Source organism: Coffea arabica, chromosome 2e (genome assembly GCF_036785885.1).
Source record: "Coffea arabica cultivar ET-39 chromosome 2e, Coffea Arabica ET-39 HiFi, whole genome shotgun sequence".
Taxonomy (NCBI): Eukaryota; Viridiplantae; Streptophyta; class Magnoliopsida; order Gentianales; family Rubiaceae; genus Coffea; species Coffea arabica.
The window spans coordinates 73,166,246-73,187,627 of NC_092313.1; the positions used below are offsets into that span (position 1 = coordinate 73,166,246).

At 34.6% G+C, this 21,382-nt stretch overlaps 2 protein-coding genes and 1 long non-coding RNA gene across 13 annotated transcripts; 1 reads left to right on the forward strand and 2 right to left on the reverse strand.

The window, feature by feature from the left end:
- Positions 1 to 2,952: 2,952 nt before the first annotated feature.
- On the forward strand, positions 2,953 to 5,904 carry LOC113733044 (uncharacterized). Of its 11 annotated transcripts, none has more exons than XR_011841005.1 (5): positions 2,963 to 3,371; positions 3,473 to 3,738; positions 3,965 to 4,346; positions 4,708 to 4,788; positions 4,863 to 5,782. It is a non-coding gene; the product is annotated as an uncharacterized lncRNA (long non-coding RNA). The 11 variants fall into 11 exon arrangements; XR_011841003.1 differs by having other exon boundaries at positions 2,963 to 3,177; positions 3,302 to 3,371; positions 4,511 to 5,782; XR_011841004.1 differs by having other exon boundaries at positions 2,963 to 3,177; positions 3,302 to 3,371; positions 4,708 to 5,782.
- Positions 5,905 to 11,279: 5,375 nt separating this feature from the next.
- LOC113733045 (dirigent protein) lies at positions 11,280 to 12,083 on the reverse strand. The gene has a single exon (XM_027259171.2). The coding sequence runs from the start codon at positions 12,050 to 12,052 to the stop codon at positions 11,486 to 11,488; it is 567 nt and encodes a 188-aa protein (XP_027114972.1). The 5' UTR covers positions 12,053 to 12,083; the 3' UTR covers positions 11,280 to 11,485.
- A 4,201-nt stretch (positions 12,084 to 16,284) lies between these two features.
- On the reverse strand, positions 16,285 to 17,236 carry LOC113729656 (dirigent protein 22-like). Its single transcript, XM_027253914.2, has one exon. It carries the CDS (start codon positions 17,009 to 17,011, stop codon positions 16,421 to 16,423), a length of 591 nt encoding a protein of 196 aa, XP_027109715.1. The 5' UTR covers positions 17,012 to 17,236; the 3' UTR covers positions 16,285 to 16,420.
- Between the last annotated feature and the right edge of the window lie 4,146 nt (positions 17,237 to 21,382).

Genomic DNA, 21,382 nt, shown 5'->3' on the forward strand with positions numbered 1-21,382 from the left:
ACTTATATTATATATTTGAAAGCTTTATCATCTATTTTTTTAATGTTTTGAAAATTTCAAATTTTGTGTTGACTATATATTACAAAAAATTTATTGTGTGTTTTAACAACAACAACGTTGAATCAATTACATGATCAAATGGGTTAAATGAGTGATTCAAATGCTATAGTGTTTCTAACATGGGTCAATAGGTTGATTTGACAAAATAATACATCATATTAAAACTATTTTAGTCGTATAGAGTATTTAACGGGTTACACTGGTTGAATTGGGTTAACTCGTTAACAAATAAGTTACGACATGATTCACCACAAAAGTCTAGTGGATTGGGTTAGGATTGAGGTTTTTTTGATACGGACATGCATGATAATACATGATTTGACACATTGCCTCACCAGTTGGTCCAAGTACTGTACTAATCAATCCTGCAAGGAACGGAGCGAAGTACAGACCGATAATACTCAATTCTGTGATTTCGTACCCTTTTTTTAGGTGAAGATTCCATTCTTTTTTGGATCTTCAGCCGTAATCGTCCAAGGCTTTTGCCATCGTTCTCCTCAACTTACCACTGCTAAACAATGTAATCACGTTGGTTTTTGTAAGATATTGGCTTGCAGAATCACCACTGCCATAAGTAGTAATGAATCTACGGATAATTTCAGAACCGCCCCTGAGATTTCTGATAATCTCACTTTCCCTCCCTGAGGTTTTCAAAATATCAGGGACCTCCACCAGTAAAATATTGGGTCCCACTTCTTACATTATCATGGATAAAATGACTTAAATACCCATACAACTTATCAGATATTTCACAATCATTTGGACAAATTTACTTAAAATAGTTATAAATATGATTAACTGAATTAACGATAATTTACAAGTGCAAATAATATCTAAAATACCATGAAAAAAGGGCACTAAATTCAGGCACTCTACTCTGGTTGATGTATGACATAGAAAATTGCAAGAGTAAGAAGTCACTTCAATTAGAGTAAGAGAAGCAGATTATAAGCCATATGTGAAGATTTTCACCTTGATTATAGAGGATTCAAGAGTTCTTTAACCCACATCTTCATATTAGTCTCTATGAATTTTGTACTAAAAAATTTTTATTCTTTGGCAGTTTATGTTGATATAGTTGTTGTTTGTGTATGGTAGATTATGCTTAACTGATTTTCTGTTTCAGAAACCTCTCCAAAAATTTCATTTTTGTTAAGTTGCTTAGGCGCCGTTCATTTGAAATTATCTCGCTAATGCAAGGTTTGAGAGCATTTGTGGTATTAGGTTGTTTTCTCTCTCCAACTCCCAATTTTTTATTGTTTATCTTTTTGAATTGGGTTGGATTTAATACTAACGACTTACATTTAGAGGAGGTTTCTGATATTTTAAAAATCTTTAGAGGAGGGGGGTGAGATTGTGAGAAACCTCAAGGGAGGTTTCTGAAATTATCCCATGAATCTATTAACATAAGATATTCCCTTGGCTACGTACCCATTTTGTTTCTTCTTTTTTGGTTTTAAACGGAGACAGAACAACAGATTATGGATCTAAATGCAGAGACCATATAATAATGCTAACTGAGATGAAGAGCAACTGGAGGATAGAGGCATTCATGTGCATGCATCTCGAGAAATCATCGCAGATCCTCGCAGATATGCATTCAGGTATGTTCCAAAATAATTAGAGAGAGGGAGAGAGAATAAAGGAATAATTTCAAAAATCTCCCCTGAGGTTTCTTATAATATCAATCAACTCCTTTGAGTTTTGTAAAATCTCACTTACTTCTCCTGTTAGTTTGACAAAACTAAATATTTTTATCAAATGTTATAAATTGACAATAATACCCTTGCTCTTAATAACTATTTAACCAAAAAGTCAAAACAAAATAAAGTTGTTAAACCAAAAAACGTAGATTAAAACGAAAAATAAATTGTTATCTGATAATGGTTTATATTTCTCTATATCGAAATCATGGTGGGACAGCAAAAGACGTGGATAAATTAAATCTAGTTAAAATCAACCATGTAGAAGGAATTTGGTGAGTAATTAATACCTAGAAAACTTTCATAGACAGTTATATGAAAGTCAAGAATTTTTTTTTTTTAGAAATACATTTTAATACATGATGGGGTTTAAGTTATATTGAAAATTAAAATAATCTCTTTATATGTATGAATTTTTCAAGGTGTAAATTTTGCTTTGTTCCAAAACAAATAAAATAACTAGTTTGATTCAAGAAATTTACAACTTATAAAAAATTAACGTTATTTTATTTTATTTTTGTTGTAAACTTTATAAGTAGGATAACATAAGGGTATTATTGAAATAAAAGTTTTATTTTTCTTGCATTTTCTTCAAAAGGGCTAAAATGTTACAATGAATGTCAATCCAATCCAAGGAAGATAAGTGAGATTTTAAAAATCTCAAGTGAGGTTTCTGAAATTATCCCGAGAATAAAAGTAAGAAAAAATTGTATTTTATTCCCGGCTAGTTTGTTCTGATCTTGCCTCGCTTGCGTACATGTATAGATGCATGGAAAGAAAAGGAAGGTACTGGCAATATTTTAGCTTTTCTGCGGACTGACCCCACTTTAAGGAAGTGTGCCGAGCCTTGCAGATATACAGTAGTAGGAATCCTCTGCGTGACCTGATGGAGATCATCCATCATATTCTTATGTACATTTTTTCTTTTTCACTTGGAGGCCAAACCCTAGTTGCATGGATAACATCCTAGATGGTGAAATTCACTAAATCTTACATATATAAAGCGTCGATAGCCTTTGTGAACAGTGCAGGATAAGCCGGTTATCGCGTGATTCTCGTGACTTTGAGGGGCGTTTTGGTCCTTTAATCATTCGGTGGTAGCAGCTGTGCTGGAATTTCCCGTGTGTCTGCGTGGCTCTCATTCCTTTCTTCTCATCCGCGTGGCTCTCATGCTTTTGTTCTCATTCTTGGCCTGTGGTCCTTTAATCATTCGGTGGTAACAGCTGTGCTGGAATTTCCCGTGTGTCTGCGTGGCTTTCATTCCTTTCTTCTCATTCGCGTGGCTCTCATGCTTTTGTTCTCATTCTTGGCCTGTTATTGGTTTTGGGAGCACCGCTTCAGGAGTACAGCTTTAGTTCCTCGTTCTTCTTCTTAGAGCTAACTCTCTCATTCTTTACTTTGTTTACCTTAGACGGTGAGCTGAGTCTCTTTTTAGCTTTTATTCTTTCGCCTACCTAATGTTCTGAGTAAGCTTATCTTGTAAAGTCTTAACTTCAGATGTGTGTTTGGTTTCCACTTTGGTGGTGTATGATTTCCAGGTTCTCTGCTTAATTGGCTTTGCTGAAAATTTTGTTTTCCAGTTACTTCAGCGCTTTGTGGTTTTGCAAGGTGAAATCTTTATTCTTTCACCTAGCTAATGTTCTCAGTAAGCTTATCTTCTGAAGTCTTCACTCTTTGCTTTATTTGTGCCTCTTGATGGTTTGCTGCAGATTAATTCTTTAAGAATGGGTCGGAATAGAGTATATGGAAGTTTGGAGGAGGCTCGTGCTGCGAAAAATCGAAGGAGCCGCGAGCGGCGTGCTGCTGTTCATCGTGGAATGATGCGCCATTAGGAGTGTGTACATTAGCTGTCATGGCTTTTAATATACGTGATCCAAATGCTATGAATCAACCAAATATGGGAGCCACTGAATCATCATTGGCGTCGGACTCAATGTTTGCATCTGCAGAGAGTAATGCAGAGCAATTTGCGACTGTATGTCTGTGTTTATTTTGAGCATACCTCGTGGAATGTAAACTATTGTTTAAATCCTTTGGAATAAATGTTAGATTATTTATGTCAGCAATGGTTTCGTCCAAGCATGTACTTTGGTATGGCTAACCAGTTGATCAGATGTTAGCTTTTATCTATTACAGATCAGATTGACTTATTTAGGCACACCGAACTCATAATCTTTACCTATGCTTTGGTTGTTTTGTAGGAAAATCAACGAGATGTATCTAGGCCTATTGCTGATGGTGTTAACAAGGTTACACCATTGCTGATGGTGTATCTATACTGTGATTTTTGTGAGCTTGAGGGGTGTTTTGGTCTTTTGGCATTGGATGGCAATGGTTTTGCTGGAAATTCACTTCTGTCCGCGTGGGGCTCTTGAATGGGAACATTTTCGCCGTCAGCAATTTTCTCTCATTCTGTTCTTGGTTCTGTTCTAGGTTTTCTTTACCTCAGCTGTCCAGGCAATTTAGGCGGTGAGTTGAGCTGAACCCAGTGCGCACCGCTTCAAGGTTTTGGGAGCTGCTACTTTTTCTTATTCTTTTGTCGGTCTTGTTTCCTCTCGTTCTTTTCTTGGCCTTCTTTACCAGGTGTGTTTTTCCCATTCCTCATTCTTTTTCTTAGCTTTCTCTGGCCAGTGCTTTTTCCTTCCCTTGTTTTCCTATTGAATTTTCTGAGGACGGCGATGATTCCTGATAGATAGTCTTGCTGTAGTTATGCCTTATGTTACTGCTACTTCTTTGTTTTAATGCAGCTGCTGCTTGGCTTAGGTATAGCTATGGTGGATATTACTCAGTGTAACCTTGCGATATCTTTATTTGTTCTTCTTTGGCTGGAATTGGAGAACAATTGCTCTTTTTCTTGTTAATGGAATGCGTCGATATAGCTGTAATAGTTATTATTCAATTAAATGTTAAGTTGTGTTTTTCGTTCCTTTTCTTTGTGCTGTAGATTAATGCTTTGAGAATGGGTCGGAATAGAGTATACGGAAGCTTGGAAGAGGCAATTAAACCAGAATTAACTATAAAACAGGTCTTTGCATAATTAATGCTTTTACAAATATCTTGAAATAATATTTCTTACTCCATTAAAACTTTTCCTATCAGAAATTAGCAGTGAGAATCCGGGTTCTGATATGAGTTCAGTGTTGCATGGATTGGACAAGATGAGTTTGGGGTACGGGGCTAAAGCAGACGAGAAACAGGGGAATCTGTAAACCATTTGGCCTGACTTCTCAATGTGTTAATTCGTTTTTTTAATGAAGCTGTTTAGACTTCACTAAGAGACATGAAAACTTACTGAGTGTTGTTTTGATCGGTTAAGTGAATTGTTATCGCAATACAAAGGTGAATCTTTTTTCCAGATTTATTTTCTTTAGAATTCATCAAATGCTAATTTCCATTTCAGATTTATTTTGTTTATGCTTTCCCACTACTTTCTTTATGAGACTGGGGATTGCCAAGTTTGTCGCATGAATCAGGAATATATTTTATACTAAAGGCAAAACGAAGGGCTCTAGGAAATGTCTGGTGTTTTGGCCGAGCATCATCCAGCGCTAGCCAATGCCCTGATCGTATGATTGTTGGGTAACGTGTTTGATGGTGTGAGTGCAGCAAAGGGTGTATGTTCCAGGAAGGGAAAAGGAGAAGCAAACTGTTGAGCTGAAGGTCTACAATCAGGGAATGTTCAAAACTGAGTTGTGTAACAAATGGCAAGAAACCGGGGAATGTCCCTATGCAGAGAACTGCCAATTTGCTCATGGAATTAAGGAGCTACGCCCTGTATTTCGCCACCCAAGGTACAAGACTGAGGTATGCCGTATGGTGTTGAACGGTGATCACTGCCCTTATGGACACTGATGCCACATCTGCCACACCCTCACTGATGCGGAGAAGCTTATCAAGTCTATGAACATCAGGCCCCTAAAGCCACTCAATCGTTAGGTCCATGATTATAACTCCCCTAAATGATGTTAGACAACTGCAAAAGTCTTGGCTGGTATGCAACGATGCTTTTGTTCTTCAAAGTAAGCAATTGATTAATAGGCAATAAGGCTAAGGTCTACTGATGTGATAATACTGACTGCTTGATTAAAAAAAAAACTGTATGATCCGTAGTCAAGGAGATTAAAAGTAACATTTCTCGGCAGTGCACCTTTGATGAGTTACTGTGCATTGTTTGCAAACAAACACCTGGCTAACACCAATGCAAACCACCGCCACGGCCTAACCTTTCCCTGCTGGCTTTTCCTGTCGGTTGAATAATTCTCTTTGCCCTCCAATTTTTCAAACTCATGCTCATTATAATAAAATACCAGGTTCTAGCTACCTGACGCATAGCGTCAGGGCAGAATACCTAGTCCTTACAGAAAGCCGGCCTTACGGAATCTGGTGGTCACCGAAGCAAAAAAGGTGGCTGAACTGAAGATGAGTCCTACATATATGGACACTGTTGCATTGACGAGGAGTCACTGTAACTCACAAAATGAGTGGCTAACGTGGTGCCAAATATAGGGTTTAATCCATTGTTACAGGTTTTACTAGGGATAAAATTGTGATGTTGAATTTAATACAACCAATACTAAGTTTTTCTATAAAATAAATGAGTTTCATAATTTATGTAATTTACTCTTTAAATAAAATAACACTTTTTTTTTTTGCTCTTTCTTGAAACCTTTTTCTCTCTTTGTGTTTTTCTTTTCCCTCTAAATTCTCTTTCTATTTTTTTTGTTGCTATTTTCTTATAATTTTCCATTGTTGAATTCAAATCTATGAGGAGTGTTAGTTTAAGAAATCAATTAGTGTTGGATTCGCTAAGATAGTTGAGGAAAATTAAAAAAAAGCGTAGCACAACCAAAAAGTGAAGAAAAATCTTGTTTTTACATGTTTTACTGATTTCTGGTGAACTATGATTTTTCTCCGTATTTGATAGGCTTTTTGCTATGTGGATCTTTAAGTAAATTCAAATTGGATATATAACTACTCGGTTTTCGGTTGAACTAATATAATCAACCAATTCAATTTGAATTTAAAGTATTGGTTTTAACGGATATTCAAGCTTTACTTGGCTCGATATCACCCCTATTCGTAACCTTATGGGGATCATCCATCACTATTAGGATTACAGATGTACTTTTTCGTTTCTTTTTTCTCTTGGAGGCCAAACCCTAGTTGCATGGATAACATCTTAAATGGGTGAAATCCACTAAAGCTCATCTTACCGAATCCGATGGTCATTGAAAAAGAGGGCCGAAGCTGAGTCCCATACATAAATACACACACATATATATAAGAGTAAATGTTATATATATTGACGATATATACACTATTACCATTTGTATATTGTCATTCACACTATCACTACATGCAAAATTAATTCTATAAATAATAATATTGTGTAGTATATGTAATTCTAATATATACAAAATTGGGAATTCAGACGGAGACACTATTTGTCTATTTCTTCCCCTTCAATTCCTTTCCTTTATTAGGTCTTAGTAGGTGTAAAGTTGTGAACTTTAGGCCTTGAATGATTGCGTATTTTTGTCATTTTGCCGCATATTGATAACAATGTGTGTGTGTGTGTATGTTTTTTTTTTTTTAAATTTGTGGTGCGGTTGAACGGAACTAGTTGTATCACTCTGAATGGTGCTTGTGTTTATCTTTCCCTCTCATTCTTAACTGGACCTTCATTTCCTTAGTTTTTCCTTGTCCTCCCCTTCTTATTTTCTCTATCCTTCCGAATTGACATAAGGTCTTAAGTGAAATCATTTCATAGTGGTGATGAATTGGAAATTGTAGTTATTAAATCTGGCCGGAGAAGAACTTGACCAAAGAATTGGATCAACGTGTTACTGGTCCAATAATTTGTGTTACATCTTTTTGTTTCATGAGTATCAATAATTTTCACCTTTTATATTAGTCATGTCTTACCAAAAAGCATGTTTAGACAGGAAATAGTTTTTCTATTGTTTTATAGAATCAAATTATGTATAAATATTCGGTCTCATTTGGATTGCTATTTTTTGAAATTTTTGTAAAAGAAGAAAAATGTATTATAACAATTTGATGTATGTGAGATAAAAAAATAATTTAAAAATATGATCATGAAAAACATACTATTTTTTTTGAAAAATTTGTATGAGATTTCATTTGATGAAAAACATAATTGCTTATGCACAAGAGGACCCGTGTTCTGGCCTCTTCCATGAAATTGAATTTTCTCCCAAACACCACCCATCAACCCACCGGGTTGCTGCAAATCCTGCCCGTGTTGTATAAAAAGAAATACTGGAAAAGTTACGGGCATGGATGTATAATTCCATTCTTCTATTCCCCTTTTTGAACAACTCTGCAGACGTTCTCTTTTACTGTCATCGCCGTCCTGATTCTTCCGCCAGCAAATCAATTCTTTTATCTTCCTATTTCCATGTTTTTATCTTTTGCTTTCTTCCTCTATCCTACAAAGTCGCAAACAAAAAAAATTTTAACTCTTTGTCTTAAAACAAGAATAGGCCTTTTAGTCTACAGTTTTTTTGGTTTTTCCATGAAACCTCTTTCTCTCTTAGTGTTTTTCATTTCCCGTTAGATTGTCCTTCTTTTGCTAATATTTTTGCAGATATACCATTATGTTAGTTTGAGAAATCAATTAGCGTTGGATTTTGCAAAGAGATTTGATAACAAATTTTGGCTTTCATCTCAAAACTAATTATGAGTGAAGTGGTCCAAAATCTCAACGCTCCCCCTCATATTCATTTAGGTATGTTCCAAAATAATAAAAACAAAAAAAAAAAGAGAAAATAAAAGAACAAAATTAGAGTCAGTCCTGGCTATTGTGTTCTGACTTTGCTTTGCTGGCGTAGATGTTTAGAGCTACTACCTGCTGATTATTAGGTAGATGCATGGAGAGAAAAGGCAAGTGGGAATATTTTAGTTTAAGTTTCTGCGGACTAATTCCACTGTAATGGACGTGCCGAGCCTTGAAGATATGCACTAGAAATCTGTCCCCGTGACCTTACCGAGATCATCCATCATGTTTTCCTTTTCACTTGTAGTTGGATGGATAACATCCTAGATGGGTGAAAATGTGAAATCCACTGAATCTTCTTATAAAGCTGACCTTACTGAGTCTGGCGATCATTGAGAAAAGGGGCTGAAGATCAATTTAATATGTTTTTATAGTAGATACTATTGAGAAGATGAATACATGTCTTTTAGCAATAAAAGAAAAATAACAGTAAGTTATATATGGTCTCATAAGTCATAAATATTTAAGGCATAATGTCACTACCCTCACTTTTTTTTTTATAACATTTCTAACTCTAACTAGGGTAAAGTACATATTTTTATACTTGAAGATAATAAAGTGTGTCTACCCCTAAAACTTTAGGGACTAAGTGTGAATAACCCGCATTTTTTTAAGCGCCAATTGTCCTTATTGCTATCATTTTCCTCAACCTGCCACTACCAGCCAATAAAAATTATGTAGGTTTTTGTAGAACTTGAAATCCGGAATAATTCCCTTATCATGAAACAGCTGTAGAACATACGCACCAAAAAAGACACTTTATGGATCCGTTGGATTATTGAGTATTTGTTGATGGGCGCTCCTTTTTGGCCTGCTAAGATTTCTACAAATGCTTCATGGAGCTGAAGGAAAATTTTGCAACTAAGAAGTTGGATGAAAAATTGTTTTGTGTAAAAAGTAGGTGATGGATCCAGTATCTTGGCACCCCCTGGGAGCTTTGCTAGATCATTTTCCTCAATCTATTATTTCTAACTTTAAGAGCCATAGTATGGCTCAAATAGCTACTATTATCAGGAATGGGCAGAGGTATTGGCCAACCAGTGGAAGGTTTGACATACAAACACTTACTTTATTGCAAAAGGTACCTTCTGAAAAAATATAATGGAAGCTGATCAGGTTGTATGGAAATATGCAAAAAAATGGTTTGTTTACAAAGACCATGAAAGCAGTTCAACAACATTGAGCTAAAGTTGAGTGGTCCAATGTGGTGTGGAAGAAACCTTTTATCCCTTGATTTGCCTTTATTCTTTGGTTACTTTACAGTGGCAAACTCAACACTAGAAGCAGACTGAAGAAATGGGGAGTGGTAAATGATGAGTCCTGTGCATATTGCTGCAATGACAAAGAAACATGTGATCATCTTTTCTTTGCCTATCCAGTTACTTTCCAAATATGGAAGCAGATTCAGAGCTTACTTGTTGTTTACAGAGGTTCCTCTCCATAGGTTAGTGAGATGCATTGGCATTGTTTGCACTCCACTAGAAGCTAATGAGATTATCATTGGCCACTACGGTATACTATATTTGGTGGGCTAGATATCAAAAGATATTCAATAGTATGCATCAGAATTGTGAAAAAGATTGTCTCACAGATCCAAACTGTGGCCATGAACTAGAGAGGTGTAAGGAAAAACAAGGAGAACTGGGAACTCAGCTTAGCCTGAAGTTTTGACCAGTGCATTTTTCTCTATTTTTATATCTTCTTCTGATTTTGTTTATATAGAGAATTCTAGTTTACTGATTGTATAGTTTGTTATGGTTGCACTACAGGGAGTGGTAACTCAATGAATTCCTGGTGTATGTGCTTATTGCTATGTCAATAAAATTTTCTTTTATTAAAAAAATTCTACTATAATTAAATAACAATAATTGGCTAGAATAAAGGTACGATATCATTTAACAAAATAACTTATTTAGTACTAATGATAGACTCTTTGTTGTTATAAAGAATTTATATCTTATTGAAACACTTCATAAATTAGGATATTGCATATTACATGATGACCAAAAAAAAAACACATATGCTAATATACCACTTTAATTAAGGGCAAATTAAGTGGATTAAAAAAAAGTAAGAAACATCACTATGTAAATCATCCAACACACTTTTATATGGAGTATAGATAATACCAAGATAGAACAACAGATTATGGATCTAGTTGTTAGAAACTCAGCAATAATGCTAACTCATGAAATTCAAAAAAAAAAAAAAAACACCAGGAGCCTAGAGGTAAACATGTGCATACATGTGGAGAACGCATCGTAAATTCTCGCATATACTCCTTCCATCTCACTAAAAATGTGATACTTTCTATTTTGAAATATCTCAAAATTTTTGTCATATTAAAAAAGTCAAAATAGTTTTTAGTTTCTTCTTCCAACATGGGAGGAAGTTTATTGAATTTTAACCAAGAATTGTATACATTTGAGATTGAAAGAAGCCATAGTGTATACGGTAGAGCTTGATGCTTTTAACAATCGTAATTGACTAAATTGTATTCTTTACTAAACTTAATAATGGGTTATTGTATCCTTTCTTCCTTTGTGTTGATATAGAATTTGATATATGATATGATATTTATCAAAAGATCATTGTAGGAGAATAGGACATGAAGGTTAGTTAAAATAATTTCCGCCATCAATATTATTTAACTATGGCTTTCAAATAAGTAAAATATACTAAAATAATTACTATAAATACTTAGCATGGCAAATATATAAAAAGAAAAAGGGCACAAACAAGCAACTCATATATCATTGAGCACAACATCAAGAAAACAATTACAGTGCAAACTTTTACCGATACATTGTAATACTTGCTCTTTAAGATCTAAGACTTCTTGAATTGGGGTACAAAGGAAACACAGTCACACAGGCTTGAAAGAAAAGGAAAAAGCTGAAAGCACGTAATTGTACTAGTTAAATCACTCCCAGCATTCATGCAACTTAATATCCACTCGTAGCCGGAAGTAATAATTTCCCTCGTATGCATCAGTCGTCAAAATGGCAATGCCTCTAGCCATGAAGAAGTCACCAGTTCCGCTTGTTATCGAAACAATCCTAGTCTGGTTTAGAATAGGATCAGGACCAGCAAAGTTAAGCGAACCCTTGTGTTGTGTGGAATTGAAGACGAAGGAGAAGGAAAGCCAAGCAGAAAATGCATTTAGCTGATCGTATACGTACATGCCCTGTGCTCTTCCCACTGGAGTCGAATGCAGATTGTTGTCTAAAGTGATGGGGTCGTCGAAAACCACCAGGTCTCCAAAGTCGAAAGGTCTTGCAAATTCTGTTCTGTTACCCCAGTCGGGCGCCCCTACTATGGCTGAAGTTGCATTGTCCTTATTATGGCCCTTGTATAGGATATCGTGGAAGTAAAATGAGAGCTCTTTGCAGGGCCGTCCACGACGATGAGTTTTGTAGCCGTGACTGGTGGTGAAAATAGATAAAAGGAGGCAAAGAAAGAGAGCCAGGATGAGGGGTCTTACCGCCATTGCTGTTCACCTTTTGCTTGAGCTTCTGACGAACGACTGACTGATGAAGATCTATCACCATTTCCTCTCCTTTTTATAGTGCAAGTGTTACTTTGATTACTAAAACTCTTTTTTTAAAGGCAATAAACAACATTTCATTAAATTTGCACAAATGGCAGAAATTACATAAATTATGCATACAGATACAAGCAAATCTGAAAAACAAATACTAGATACTACATATTTGAAAATTTTATAGAATATTACACTTTGAAATTTCAAAAATATCAAAAGATAAATTGAGTTAATAACACTTTGCTTCCTGAATTCTGGAAGTAGTCACACTTTGCTACCTCAACTTTAACAAATACACTTCACCTCCCCCAGAACTAGTAAACCTTCATAATCTGAACGCTATGAAAAAAAGTGAGCATTATGACAAGATTGCCATTTTGTTGCTGAAATGATTTGTAGCAACTATTATTGCCTTTCTCTTGCCCAAAATAGAGAAACTTTTAATTTAACCTCTTTTTTTCCTCTAAATTTAAAAAGTAAGGCATATTGCACTTTTTAACAATTTTAGTTAAGAATTTAATATTTGACAAACCAAAAATAAAAAGACTACTATTTTAATAGTTTAAATAAACTAATATAATAAAATTTATTTTTCAAGAATAACAAGTTTAGTAGTATTTTATTTTTTTCAAAAACTTTCTAACTCTATTTATTGGTATTACTGTGCTATTTATCCTTATTGTTGGTTTCAAAGTCCAATAAATTGAACATAGTATATATAAAAGTGAAGATTATTACAATAGGAAAAATTTTAAGGATAATAAACTAAATGTAAACTTTTTTCAACTTTTATCAATTTGATATTGTTGTATAGGAGATACCGTTGACAAGATGCATGTCTTTTAGCAATAAAAGAAAAATAATAGCAAGTTTTATATGGTCTCATAAATATTTAGAGCAATAATGCCATTACACTCACTTTTTTTCCCATTTCTACTTTAACTAGGGTAAATTGTATATTTTTATAGTTAAGGGTAATAAAATGTGACTATCTCCAAAGTTTAATGGGTTTAAGTGTGAATAGCCTGTCTTTTACAAAAGCGCCAATCGTCCATAGTGCTATCATTTTCCTCAACCTACCACTACCAGCAAATAAAAATTAATTTTTTTTTTTTTTTTGCAAAATAATACGGTAGATAGAACAACAGATTATGGATCGAATTGCAGAGACTCAACAATAATGCTAGCTGAAATTAAAAATAAAAACTTCTGGAGTCTAGAGGTAAACGTGCATGTGCATATGCATGTGGAGAACGCAAGTCGCAGATCCTTGCATATATGCATTTAGGTATGTTACAAAAGAATAAAACAAAAAAGAGAGAAAAAAAATAATGTATTTAGTCCTGGCTATTTTGTTCTGATTTCGCTTTGCTTGTCTACATGTAACATGTTTAGGAAGATGCATGGAAAGAAGGGTATGCATTTAGCTATATTCCAAAAGAATAAAACAAAAAAGAGAGAGAAAAAAAAAAGGACAAAAAATAATGCATTTAGCCCTGTCTATTTTGTTCTGATTTTGCTTTGCTTGTCTGCATCTAACATGTTTAGGTAGATGCATGGAAAGAAGGATAGTGGCAATACTTTAGTTTTAAGTTTCTACGAACCAATTCCGTTTTAATGAATTTGCCAAGCCTTACAGATAAACTTGCACTAGAAATCTGTCCCCGCGTCGTTACGGACGAGATCATTATTAGGATTACAGATGTACTACATTTTGTTTTTCACTTCTAGTTGGATGGATAACATCCCAGAATCAGATGGGTGAAAATGTGAAATCCACAAGATCGTCATACAAAGCTATTCTTACTGAATCTGGCGGTCATGGCGAAAGGGGCTGAAGTCTTCAAATTTTTGGTGGCTCTTTTTCTCCTAATATTTTGTCAATGTCAGACTTTGCATTTTTTGTTTTCTTTTGGTTTTAACTTTAAGGGAAGAACTGCGAATATCTGCTTTAGCATTTAAGAAGTGGGAGTGGGAGCTAGATTATCTTTTTGATTTGCATGGTTTAAATTTTTAAAACCCTTTATCATCTTCCCTTGCCTGGCTTAATTTCATGGAGAAATATGTATATCCCAAGATTCATGCTAGAAAGCTGTTACCCTCTTTGCTTTCCTGTACTTTTTCCACACTTTCTGATGCTCGTAGAGTGTGTGCTAGCCAGTTTGATTAAAAAAAAAAAAAGAACGATAATGCAAGAAAACGAAAGCTGGTTGGCTAATTTGTTTTCGATCCCTTGTCATTCATCTCTTAAAATAAGGCAAACAATGTAAGGAAAAAAGTATACGTCTTGTCTATTATCGTTTTGTAAAAACAAGGGATAATCTCTTGACCTGACATTGACAGTGTTGGTGGCCGAATCTTAAGAATAGTTGTTTACTGATAGCTATCCGCGTCCCCATTCCCCATTGCGTTGGTGAACTTTGCATTTCGATTTGGGATAATTTAGAAACCCAAGGGAGGTTTCTGACATTCCCACTATCATCTACCAAAGTTTTCAAAATATCAAAAACTTCTCCTAAAATATCAATATAGCAAAATATTGTGTGACATTGGATTAGGGGACGACCAATTAGCGAGAAAAAATTGCTCTGTACGGTTGGCCTAAATAGCTAGCAAACAAGGAAAGATTAAATTACATGCAGACTGTACAATCCGTCCTGTCATTTACTACCCAATTTTTAGGTGAAGATTCCATGGATTTTTTTTAAGCCGTAATCGGCCAAGGCTCCTACTCTCGTTCTCCTCTACCTACCACTACCAGCCAATTACATTGCCTTAGAAAGTCACCGCGGCCATCTTATTTTATAGATTCCTTTTCTGCTGCATACCGTTGATTTTGTCTTTATATCCAACATCAAAAATTTTATAAAAAAATCTCTTCTCTTAGTGGTTATAGATATGGTGGACTTAAATGAATTTAAATATACTAAATGCACTAGTCCAAATACCGTATGTATTGGTCCAAGAGAGTTTTAGAAGGTTTATGCCTCAATTTAAGAGAGGTTTTGATAAACATCGAACCAAAAAAGTAAGTTATGGACTTTTTGGTTATTAAGCATTTTGTGCTATTTAATCTATTTTGTGTTTTCTGTTTTAGGTGCTTTTTGGTCTAGGAATTATTTCCTAGATTTTTTGTACTCTTTCTTTTATACTCTCTTTTTGTTATAATAAATTTGCTACTCCTTCACCCGTGAACATAGGTCAATTTGTCTGAATCATGAAAATTCTTCATCCTTTTATTTATTTTATTTGATTTGTTATTATTTTTATTGGGTTGTTAAGAACCATATTTTCTTGTTGGTCAATTTTTTGGAACTAGACCTAACAAATTGATATCAGAATTTCAGATTTTGAGTTCTTGATGATAATAATAGACTATCGATATCAATTATGGGATATTGATTTAGTGCTACAGAGAGTGAAAAAAAATTTTCCATTGGAGTTCAGTTGGATTTTTGAAGAAGAATTATTTGGCTTGTTGGAACTCGTTGAGGGTTTTAAGAAAAAGGTGGAATAAGATTACTATGTTCATATTTTTTAGCCTGTTGGGATCTATTGAATCTTTTGTGAGTTTTGACTCGTTGGGACCTATTAAACCTTTTGCATCTTGGTTCGTTGGTGGCTCGTTGGGATCTCGTTGGGATCTGTTGAAACTTTGATAATTCGTTGAGATCCGTTGAAATTTTTATAAAGAAGGTGGAGCTTGTTTGCTATTTGTCTACTATTTATCAATGTTAGATACACGCTAAGGTGGATATTTGTTGAATGTGTTTTTGTATCTCACATTGAAAATTTTACAAAGAAATCTCTTCTCTTGATAGTTATAAATATGGTGGATTTAAATGAATTTAAGTGTGTTAAGAACATCAACCCAAATGCCGTATGTACCAAACCAAGAGAGTTTTAGGGGCCACACCCTAATCTAAGAGAGGTTTTAGTTAGGCATCAATCCAATTTGTTTATAAGTTAAGATGGAGTTCGTCAAAAACTCATTTTCATGAGGGAAGAGAAAGTGAGGAGTTTCACTTGATTCCTAGCATACTTCATAATCGCAGTGCATGAGCATGCTCTTAGGAAATGTTTATTTGTCCTTAGCAGAAAGATAAACTATAAGGGAAAAAAAAAAGTAAAAAGCAAAATTGGCTTGAGCAACTTAGCAGAAACTGAAAAAATAAAACTTAACAGAAACTGCGAGTGATAAATTCATTCACTTTCTTTTTCTTATTACATTGTTCTTGATTCAAAGAGAAATCAACGGCATTTCAATCTGGAGAGTAGTACACGATGTCTCACTGTCTCCATTGTTTTAGACGATCAATAGTGAAGAACTACAACGTTGTACTCTGTAATGATATCCATGGTGGTCTCATTATAAAAATAAGTCTTGGTGGTAACAAGTCCGCGCGCCAATCGGAAAACCCCGGTGCCGCCAACGATGGAGAATTCGTCGACGTTATACAATTCAACATCTCTTCCGAGCATGTTCAGAGTGCTTCCTTTGTACTCTCCCGCTGTGAAGCAGAAATTCATGTACAGGATTAGTCCTATTTCACTCAGGTCAGCGCAGGCATAAATGCCTTGGGCTCGACCAACTATCGTCGAATTCGGCTCAGGACCAACTGTCAGGGGATCATCAGCTACGTTAACTAGTCCGAACAGTGTGGGGGATGTCGAAGTCGTGTTGGCGCGGGCCACGGTGACCGCCGTTGGGTTTTTCCCACTAACCGAGTCATGGATATAGAAATGGAGCTTTGTCACCTTCTCTTTTGCCTGGCCCAGCTTACTGAACCACTCATCAACTGCTTCAGGGCCTTCTGCAATGCCATGAGTCGTTGCCACGGCTACGCCTGTCAGGAGGAGGAGGAGGAAGCAATGCATGACAGCATGAGCAATTGGCTTTGCCATTTCTTCTGTCTAGTAACCCGCTGCTTTTCTTTATTACTTTGATCTCCCTCTACATGCAAAGAGGTGATAGTATTTGTTCCTCTGGGGGGTGTGAATTAGGGAAAGAGGTTTCTCTATATATAGTTGTTCCAAATTACCAACTCAACAAGGAGGGGCACATATTACATGTAGAGAATACACAAGGGATCCTGTCATCTGGTGCCCAAAGTTTGGATGAAGATTCATGAATAATTTCTCTGAGCGGTAGCTGGCAAAATGCGTTTGCACCCAGTGGCGGAGCTAGAATTAACTTGGGGGGCGAGTCTATAGCAATGAAAGTAAAATATATTTACAAAAAAATAATGTGAACATATATACCACAAGATTAGAAACAACCTTATATAGAATGAAAATTACTTATACGCTTCACATATACAAAAATATCATCATATTTACAAATCTATTTGATTGTGTGGGATATATGAAATTGTGCACAACGACTTTTAATTTTATCAAAGTCATCAATGATTGAATTTATATCAAAAGTTCTAGCAATTTCTTTCTCAATATACATTATCATAGAGTTAGCAAGAAAGTCTTCCTCCATCCTAGAACGTAAACAAGTCTTGATGATTTTCATAGCAGAAAATGCACGCTCTGTTGTAGCTGTTGAAACAGGAAGAGTCAAAATAAGACGAATCAATCTATCAATAAGAGTATACCACATTGACTTTCTTGTCTTTGCTAACACTTGGCACAACTTCTGAAGTGATGACAAATTTTGAAGCCGAGAATTACAGGAAAACTCAATCTGGAAAAGCTCTAATTGAGTTCTTAAGTGTAACTTCTCTTGATATGTGAAGTCAGCTAAATAAAACTTGCTTGCAAGTTGACAAATTTGTTCAATATTGAAAGCCTGAAAATTATCTTTGGGTTGCAATGCTGAACTAAGAATAAGCAATTCTATTACATCTTCCTTAAACCTATTCTTCATTTCAAGTATTTGAGAATCAACCGTTGCCAAAAACACATCAATCCTGTAGTGATGCTCCATGGTAATTGAATCATTTTGTTTCGAATTCTTCCTCGACCTGCTTTATAAATGACATTCATATCAGGCATCTCTATATTTCGTGCATCACAAAATGTCTTTACATTGGTGAACAATTCATTACATCCATTATCTCTGTAATTTTGAAGTCGATCCATTATCTCCGTACCTCATCCCTTTGATACTCTAGATATTTCCAAATGGATTTTCGCTTTCCAGGATCACATTTTATGGATGAAATATCAAACTCTATTGATTCAGCTCTACAAAATTTCTTTGTTTGATGCTTAGGAGAAGAATCATGAAGAGGATAAGAAGTTTCACCACTTCCACTTGGTTCTAGATGTCTTTTCTTGAAAAATGAATCAATTGTCCTGTTGGCCATTACCACTATATTTGCAACAAAACAACAACCTGTAATTGAAATAAAATTGATTGAGAAATGCTGGTTATGGCCTATAGAAATGGGAATTCGACCAATGCAAAAGACTGGTTTCCCTAATTCCCTTACAAATTTTGGCCATTCAGCCTGACTGAAAAGCTCGGCCATCACCCAAGGAAGCCAACAGGATCCTCAAAATAAAATTAGTATAAAAATTGGAAAAGGAAACCAGTCTCAGAATCAACTAAAATAAATGCTTATCACCTGAATTTAAAAGGCCAAGTACGAAAAACAATACAAGTCCCTCTCGAGCAATTCATCAAAAACAACTGGCAGGCGAACTTTTTACAGCCACATTTCACTAAATAAATGCAATATCAAACTAACCTAGTAAATGATAATAGCTTGAAATTTCAGAGCTTTTGGTACATCCAGTTTCAAAGCCACGCGTTTCAACTTTTGCAGAAAAATTCGGGTGAGAACTGAGGAGTTACAATTCTCTGCCATAGAGTATTAGCTTGTATTTTGAAATGAAAAAAAAAAAAAATTGGAGATCGAAGAGGAATTGAAGTTGGGACTTGAGAGTTGAGGCTTTTCTGTAAGAAGGAAATAAGAGGTGAATTGGTGAAAAAGGGCAATTGTGAAGTTCAGAAAATAGTAGGTAAGTTATTTGGACCAAGTCTGTTATTCTCCGTTAAGAAAATAGTGGCAATTCTCTGTTATTTGGACCAAGTCCAAATAACTTTCAAACATTATTGTTTGGGCCCTTGGGGGGCAAAGTGAATTTTTTGATCAATTTTTGGGGAGGCAAAACATAATAATAAAAATTTTTTTACTTAGAAATTTTTTTTTTAACAACCGTCCCCCTTCCCTCCGCCCCTGTTTGCACCATTCTCCACTGCCTAGCGCCTACCACTACCGGCAACGTAATCTGAAGAATCACTCCCTATCTTGTTTATCTTCTATCCATGATCTGTGCAATCCTATTCGTCTATTTCTTTCTCACACTTTTTTGCCTTTTCCGTCGGCAATCCTTTTTTTCTGTTTTTTTTTTTTGTCATCGTCAATTTATCTGTCACAATCCTATTTAACTGTTTATCTCCTTCTCTCTATCCCTCTCTTTTTCTGTCACCTTGGTGGTCAACCTGGCGGCTACTACGAGGAAGGAAGAGCAATTCTATTCAGCTATAATATAGTGAAAGTATATCATGTATCTAATTGTGATAATATTAATATATATATATATATATATATATATATATATATATATATATATATATATATATATATATATATAGTGTCATTGTATATAACATTAGCTCTTTTCTCCAAAGTAAATATGTTGACAAAAGTTAGAGGAGGCAAACTTGTGATTATACCAAATATTTACGACATTTTATACCATATTAAGTGGACATTTTTCAAGAGAGAGGAGGCGATGGCTCCCGCTGCTCCTGTTTCCCCGCCACTATATGAACTTAAAACAAATTAGTGATCATAAGAAAAGATGAAAGCTGATAGAAGTTACTATGATAGTTGATGGCTAAGGTCTTGTTTGATAACCTAATTCATCATTTAAATTTAATGGATTCAGATCTTAACATATTCAACCGTTTGATAACAAAAAATTGAATATCTGAATTAATTAAGTGGCACTGAATTTTTTAGATAAAACTTGTTCCCAAAATTAAGTGATAAACTATTCACTTATCACTGAATGTGATATGCACTCAAATGTATCAGATTTAATACTCAACAATTCAATAATTTGATGGATTCAAACTTCATATTTTAGATTTTAAACTTCAATTTTTCAATTTTCAGTTTTATCAAATGCACCTTAACTCTAGAAACGGCAAAATGGATTCATATTCGCTTATCCATCCCACACAAACCAGGATTTGGATGACTGCAATAAACTTACCGAGTTTAAATGGATAATTCATCTAAATCCAATTATGTTGATAAATTTAAATGGATTATTCATATCACCCATATATATCCACTTGTTACAAAAATAGGTGCAAATGTTATATTTCAGTCAAGTGAAAACCGAACCTTATGGGACCACTTGCTGTTCCTTTTCAGATTTCCCCCTGGTCCGTTTCCATTTTAGTAAAATTTTATCTTAGTCTAATTATTAATGCATTATTTTAAAATTTATCTTAGTCTTTACGCCTTCTTGCTATGTTTTCCTTCTCTCTTTCATATATGCTCTCATAGAAATTGCCGGTTGATGGCACATTCGCAGGAATTAAGAAGAGAGTATATTATCGTACAATATAAACCTAATTTTTCATTTGTCATTTTTATTATTTTATTTTGGAACAGTGGTTTCTATTGTTTGTCTTGGTATCTAGAGAGGGGATTATAGATGGCTAAATCTAGACCCTTACAATCTAATCCACACTCCTAATACATTAATAACTAATACCATGAGCATTGTTAACTTGTACCATTACTGTTAAAAGTTGTACCAGGTTTGAATTTAATGGAGGGTAGAATTTTTACTAATAAATCTTTTACACCATAGAAATGAAAACAATCACAATAATTTCTTAATCTAATTGGTAGAAGGTTGGGATAAATTATGAGTATTGAGAATTAGAAAATTTTCATAACATTCTTTTTAGTAATACATTCTAATCAATTTTCATGAATTCTTAATTTAATTAATAGGAAAAAAATACAGTAGAAATGAGGTGTGAAAAAAAATTTCAAACTGTCAAGCATTATTAGAAAATTATGAAAATGACTAAAAAAATATTCATTTTGCCGCTTATAGCTAATTCTTTGGTAGGATTTTTACTAAAATAAAACACTTAGTGAGACCAAAAATAAAACTTTACAGAGTAATGTAAAAGTTATCAACGTAAAAAACAAAAAAACCCGTAAAAGTTAACAACAGAAAAACGCCTTACTCTTGCTTTTTGCATACTCTATATCTACTACTATAGAC

What these genes read in the sequence shown, in the direction of transcription:
- LOC113733045 (XM_027259171.2), bottom strand. Translation starts at nt 12,052, where the DNA reads ATGGCGGTAAGACCCCTCATCCTGGCTCTCTTTCTTTGCCTCCTTTTA.
- LOC113729656 (XM_027253914.2), bottom strand. Translation starts at nt 17,011, where the DNA reads ATGGCAAAGCCAATTGCTCATGCTGTCATGCATTGCTTCCTCCTCCTC.